Here is a 6975-nt window from a genome sequence, read left to right as displayed (position 1 = left end):
TCTTCTGAATGCCATGTACATCTATAAGCAAAACAGAATATACAAAATCAATGTGTTGTCTTAAAACCGATAAAGAAAACCCATAATCTGGTTTAGATCTGCTGTTGGTCAGCCTATCCTGTCTGAACAATCATCAGTATTCAGATTGTGCTATTTGTCAGCTCTTCTTCATGCCTGCACTCATATTCAGAGCCATCTCTATTTGAAATGTAGAAAGTCACAGTGATACCAGCTTCAGTTGCATTCCCATGCTAGTCACCGCCCCAGCACAGGCATCCACTGTACTATGTGACATTAAGGGAAGCACTCCAGCAGGATTCCTGGGAAAAATATCATATGAACTCTGGTGTCACTTGCCTTAAAGAGGAAGTTAAGAATCCTTTTCATAGAGCAAATATCTGGCAGAAGGATTATGCTTATTAAAAATTGCTATATTTTTTCTGCATTGTTCTCTGGATGTGGTTATTGGAATACAGCAATTAAAAGCCTCTCCTCCCCCTCCTCATGATAATAATTTTTATTTGCTTGCCATCTATCAAATAATTCAGTGATAGATACACTGCAGATTTTTTGTTGTTGTTTTGTTGGGGTTTTTTTGGTACATCTGACAGTGACAAAAACAACCGCTGAACTTTGCTTCGAAAAGTAAGACCCCAGGAAGGTCAGCAACTTCTGCATGTCAGTGTGAATAAGTATCAGCTGAACCTGAGTAAAACAAAAACGCTTCTTGGGGACGTGTTTGCAACTTCTGAAACTGCAGTGCCTTTAAATTTAGAGCTAAGAATATCATCTGATGATTGTTGAGTTTTGGCATTTGTTCATGCTGGTTGGTATCTTCACCACAGACACCCATTAAAACACCATCATTCCAAGAAGAATGAAAGCTCAAATGAAATACACTTCTTGTGAGGAAAAAAAAAAACAACAAACAAAAAACAACACCAAACCAAAACACCAACCAAAGAAAAACCATACAGGAACTGTAGAGGTTCTGGTTCTTCAAAAGATAAGGCACTGACAAAAATTTCTTAGGTAAAAGGCTGCATAAGAATTTCTTGCCATTTACAAATGTGTTGTAGTCCAGAAATGGTCCATTCCTAGGCTCAGTAAGGTAGACCCTGAAATTTTAAAGGACTGATCCCTCAAAGCTACATTGTTAACATAAAGGAGTGTGATTCATTCTTGAGGCCGTATGGCACATTAGAAGTGAAAAACAGTCTGGGCAGATAAAGGCAGAAGACATTCCTTGTTCCAGCATCTTTCGATAACAGAAGTGCCATTCATCTTTGTGTCTTTGAAGAGATGTGATGGTAACTCTGGACTGTAGTTTCTGTGGAACTCATGCACACATATAAAATGCCATTAGCATTTATCATCAACAGGGTGGAGGAAAAAATGGTATATGGCTAGTCTAAGCCAAGAGCTTCTCAAGGACTGGGATCCAAAGTCATGGCTACTTAATATTTTCAATAACAGCTATCTCTTCTGCTGCACAGTGCGGAGTCAAACCATTCATGTAAATGCTGTCTGTCTTTGTTAGAGCTGGCAAGATGTCCTTCTCACTGGTGAGATGGTTGACTGACAGGGTTCTCTTGCAAGGGGTCAGGTCTTGATTGTGGTTGACAGCAAGTTCGGCAGAGAGCTTCCTTTTGATGGAGGTTGCTCGCTGGAATTTGTCATAGATCTCCACGCTCAGGCGCCTTCGAGTTTCTTTGAACTCTGCGGTGACATTGGCTGTCCACTCTGCAGCATGGGCTCTGAATTCCCCTACCTGCAGCAAAAATGAGGAGAGAGGGAAAAAAAAAAAACAACAAACAAAAAACAACAAAACAAATGTCTTTAGACACTGTTTAGGATCAAGAGCCCAACAAGACCACAACACAGCTTTGGACTGGGAAGAGTTACCACTGCTGCCAGCACAGATTTCTTATGCCACAGACTCACTCTCATTAATAGTAACTAAGCAAGGAAGAAAATTCACACTACTAAAGAGTTAATCACAATTCCAAAAACACAACAAAAATATTTTCTGCTAAATCTTGTTTCTTTAATTATAGGCAGTCACCAATACAGGGAAGCTGTAGTACACTGACATCTGCACAGTACCCAGCTGGTCAGGGGCTGCTGAAATCCCCGCAATCCAGGCTGTGTTATGCATTGCTACTCGGGTGCAGGGTTATATGCAAGTGCTCTTACTGTCTGTGGAAAGATCCCTGGGAGACTTGGCAAAGTATTTTCTAAATTTAGACAGAAAAGCATTTTTTTTTTTTTAAAGAAAAGGGGAAAATGTCAGCTGCTTATATTCTCTCTACTCTGTGCTTGCTCAAACGTAGCACCAGGACAGCAACAGTTTCCATCCTGTCAGCAACATGTCTGCTTACTGAAATGGCATACTAAAAAGCAGCAAGACAGCTGTAGAGTGGAACTTGGAGAGCTGTTAACCAATCACAACTGAAGAAATGTGGCATGATGTTTTCCATTGCTGTACACTTACCACACAGCTGGAAGGGGACATTTCCCCTGCTATGTGCAGATCTCCAGTCAGACTGGCTTCAAGGTACTAGGTTGTGCCATCACTACCATTTCATCAATGCATGTAGGTCCCTGATGCCCAATCAGTTCCTGTGCTCTAACTCTCTATGTCCTTACATTGATGGCCTTTATGACAAAGGTTGATCCATTTTCATAAAACAACTACCATAATTTTTATTCCTTAAAATTGCTTTCCACCATTTCAGTGCTTCAGTACTAGGAAAACTGGACCATCCCATGAGCCCAGGGTCTGAGGGTTGGATTGAGGAGAGGGAGAAAAGCACCTGCTGGCAGAGAATCCCAAATTGTCCTTGTTTGTCCCTCAGATACAGCATGAGGTAGACTGAGCAGCTCACCCAGCTATTAGTCTGAAATGAACGATGGCCTTGTAGGGTTTTTGTATGCTATTTATATTTTTGCTGATGTATTTCAACCAAACTACTGTTACAATATTAAACAAGTTACATCATTAATTAAAGGAGGCACCTTTGAAGAGATTATCTCATTATAGCTGCAAAGGAAATAGATTGTCTCCCTTTAAATCTCTGCTTTGTAGGCAGTTTCATAGTGGGAAGGTATAGCACAAGGAAGATAGACTGCTGATAAATATAGCTGCAAAGCATTTCAGAAGAATTAGCCCACTTAAATAAATTAGTCTAACTAGTACTGCTCAGTCCAGAATTTCAATCATTGGCAAGCAAGCTTGGACTTGGTGAGTACAGAAATAAAAAATAACACAGAGAAACTGGGGGGGGGGGGGGGGGGGGGGGGAGGGGGGAGGGAAAGGAGGGGAGGTAAACCATCAAAGAAAAGTGGTCATGGGCTTATTCATGCTTTGCAGTGCAGCAGAAAACAGGAATAGAATGGAGGTAGAAAATAATCAGCTCACACAGGAGTGACAGGGTTTCAGGGAAAATTTCCCCCTCCAGAAACAAAACAAAAAGATCTCTCTACCCAGAGGTCATTTTATTACATCTATCTCAGCTTCAGTGAATTACAGAGATGACTAATATGGAGCCATTATATATATTTTCTAATCCAGGATTGTTATCTGTAAAACACACAGAGGACTCACCCAGCTGAATGATTGTTAGTATTTAAATTGTGCAATTAGAATCAGACACACTGCACTTCAGATCTGAAAGTAATGAAATCTGTAATGCTGAAATATTTCAGCTGCTACAATATTTTTATTTTAGTAAACAAATAATAAAAAATATGATAAGCAGTATCATTGCACAGCCTGGGGCAGTTTTGGCCCTTTCCCCAGCTTGACTAAAGACAGGCAGCTCAGGTTCTGGAGCGTGCTTCTATTCAGGGGAGCAAAGAGACAGTGTATAGGTTTCTATTGTACCCTACACATTTCTATCCCTCACCAACTGCATAAGCATTTGCCAGGGCAGTTGTTTTGCTCAGGCACACATCTCTGGCACTGCAAGCGATCACATTCAAGGGATGTTATCAGATCAGTAGCTTTAAAATTGTGTGTTTGCAACCAACTGAAATCTACAAGCATCTTGAACTGTTTCCCTACATGCTTTTTAACCTTCCCACTTCTCTCTTGTTTTACCAGTAAACAAAAAACACCTGGCCATGCTTCTGAAGAATACAAGTCTATGTAATCCCTTGGGCAGGTTCAGAATTCCCTTGCCACATGCTAGTGATGAACCTGTCTTGTACAGGGCAAGCTGCTATATTTTAAGTCTTGTGCACATAAGTAATTCAGGAGAATCTTAAAATGGTGGTTGTTAGCATATCTGATGACTCCTGAAGAACATCATTAAATATTCCTTTGGAGGTAGATTCATGTTCCAGTTAATATGAAGTGGAACATGAACAGGGTGTACTGAGTTCTATCTGCCTGTAGACCAGAGCTATGCTGCTTGGCATGAGTTCAGTTTATATCAAAATCATTAGAAAAAATTGCAAAATGCAGTTCTATTGCTAAGCAGAACTGAAATGCATTAGTAGCAAAACAGAAGTAATTGCACAGCATGAGAAACTAGAAGTTCAGTGCTGTGTGGGCTGTGTGTGCCCTAAATTACTGCTTTCAGCCCCTAGCTTTTGTGTGAACTGAAATGCACTCAAATAAATGTTATTTCTTCAGAATAAAACTCTTAATTCCACAGCACTTACAGACTCAAGCACAAAAGGTTGTAGGAAAAGAAATGAGCAATTTTTCACTACCAGTGTACATAAGCAACTTGCTATTCTAATTTGATCCCTCTGAGTTCCATAGGGACATTTCTGTATATGTTCAGATTATTTCTGTCCTCAGGGTATAGCATTTTATCACACTGCATTACAGCTCCCCTCCATCTAGGGGCTGACAGCCACAAAATGCCTTATGCAAAGTGATTGAAATGCCAGTTGCCTATTCTGCTCCATAAAAGTCTTAACATACCCCGCTAATTTAACAATTGTTTACTTTTCTCCATTTCTCTTGCCTTATTACACAGCATAGCACACAGCTCTGTAGACTGCAGCTGTCATAGTTGGGGGCAGTGTGACATAAGGACAATGCCTCTTTTTCACATAAATTATTGACAACTAAGTACTTTTACATAAGGCTGAATGATGAAATACTTCAAAATTAATAGGAACATGTAACAGTGACAGCACTTCAGCAATACAATAAGCAGCAATAATCTGGTGCTGCTGCTCACTCCTAAACTTCAGGGAACTGAAATGCCACCGGTACTGGGGACACAGTCCCGAACCTAGCTCAAGGATTGACATTCTCCAAACAGAATCATAGAATGGCTTGAGTTGGAAGGGACATTAAAAATCATCGAGTCCGAACCTCCCCTGCCATGGGCAGGGGCATCTTTCACCTGACCAGGTTGCTCAAAGCCTCATCCAGCCCGGTCTTAAACACTTCCAGAGAGAAGGCGCCCACAATTTGCCTCAGCAACTCATTCCAGTGTCTCACCAACCTCATCATAAACAACTTCATCCAATTAGTCCAAATTAGACTGGAAGGTGTTAGATATATTTCACAAGGAGTATCAGCTCTAAACTTTGAACATCGTACTCTGAATATCATCAGCTAGTAACTTTATTACATATTTATGAAGCTTACTGCTATAGAGACCAGAAAAGTATCAATGACAAATTCTCATGAAATACGTTAATAGTAACACAAGTAAATATTCCACACAGCATGCTTCAGCACAAAAAAAAACCCCAAACAAACCAAAACCCTAGATGTTTTCTATCAAATAAAGGGTGCTGAGTCCGTTCTTTGCCCAGCACAGGTTGTCTGGCCTCCAGTTACCACTGCAGATGGGCCTTGTATCCCATACACTATGTATCATATCTGACAGCCCCGTGGGGGTGTCTCAAATATCATGGGTCATCTCTAGTAAGATCTCTAAATGTCTATGTTAAGGTGTCTCTGTCTACCTGTGATGCAAATGTCACATTTACTCTATTAGGATATAATGAATAATAGCCTCTGAACAATTTTGAAGTGTGTCTACTCATTCCTGATAAAGTCACTTTTGATTTTTTTGGGAGTTTGTTTTCAATCATACATGAAAAAAAATACTGCATGAACTTTCCCAATGACCTAACAGTTCCCCAACTGTGCATATACATTAGCACCAATATAATTTAATGTCAGACATACTAAATTTGACAGAAATAGGAAAAAACATGGACATTAAGCAGCCATTCCTTCACATATTCCTGTCAAAACCCATCTAAATTAATTATGGCCTAAACTTGGCTCTCAGCCAGCATCACTGATAAGACCAAAACTTTCTATCCATATGCATCACCGCCAAAGTTTAGCTTTCTCATTGTCTAGCTGAGCTCCGTACTTGGAGACAGGCCAACAGCACAACCCAGAATGCATTTCCATGGGGATGCTACTGATGCTCTGAGGAAACCTTCTTGTGGCCTTACAGTATCTGAAGGGGGCTACAAAAAGGTGGGGAGGGACTTTGTAGGGTGTCAGGTAGTGATAGATCTAGGGGGAATGGAGAAAAACTAGAAGTGGGGAGATTCAGATTGGATATGAGGAAGAAATTCTTCCCCTAGAGGGTGGTGAGACACTGGAACAGGTTGTCCAGGGAGGTGGTGGAAGCCTCATCCCTGGAGATTTTTAAGGCCAGACTGGATGTGGCTGTGAGCAACCTGCTCTAGTGTGAGGTGTCCCTGCCCATGGCAGGGGGTTTGGAACTGGCTGATTCTTGAGGTCCCTTCTAACCCTGACAATTCTGTGATTCTGTTAAAAGAAAAAAAAAGGGGGGGAGGGGGGGGTGGGGGGGGGGGGGTGGGGGAAGAGAACATATTTGAAGATACTGAAGTACCTGTTTCATTCTTCAGTATATTTACTCTAATTACTTGTCAGGAGTTTGAGGATCTTTCTGGACACTCTGCTCACAGTGGATATCCAAAGAGTGGATATCCAAAGAGAGCTGCCCACCATGCAGGAAG

General features: G+C 41.0%; 1 protein-coding gene across 3 annotated transcripts in view; it reads right to left on the bottom strand.

Moving 5' to 3' along the window:
• Positions 1–926: 926 nt before the first annotated feature.
• Positions 927–6975, bottom strand: part of KCNK2 (potassium two pore domain channel subfamily K member 2) — a 126778-nt gene continuing 120729 nt past the window's right edge. For all 3 annotated transcript variants that reach the window (XM_054169994.1, XM_054170007.1, XM_054170000.1), the window contains one exon: positions 927–1771. In XM_054169994.1, the coding sequence (XP_054025969.1) occupies positions 1454–1771 (318 nt within the window). In that variant the 3' untranslated portion in view covers positions 927–1453. The remainder of the gene's footprint in view (positions 1772–6975) is intronic.

This window comes from Dryobates pubescens, chromosome 2 (genome assembly GCF_014839835.1).
Source record: "Dryobates pubescens isolate bDryPub1 chromosome 2, bDryPub1.pri, whole genome shotgun sequence".
In the NCBI taxonomy this organism is placed as follows: domain Eukaryota; kingdom Metazoa; phylum Chordata; class Aves; order Piciformes; family Picidae; genus Dryobates; species Dryobates pubescens.
Note: the sequence above shows the minus strand (reverse complement) of the source record. Positions and strands in the feature narration are given on the sequence as shown.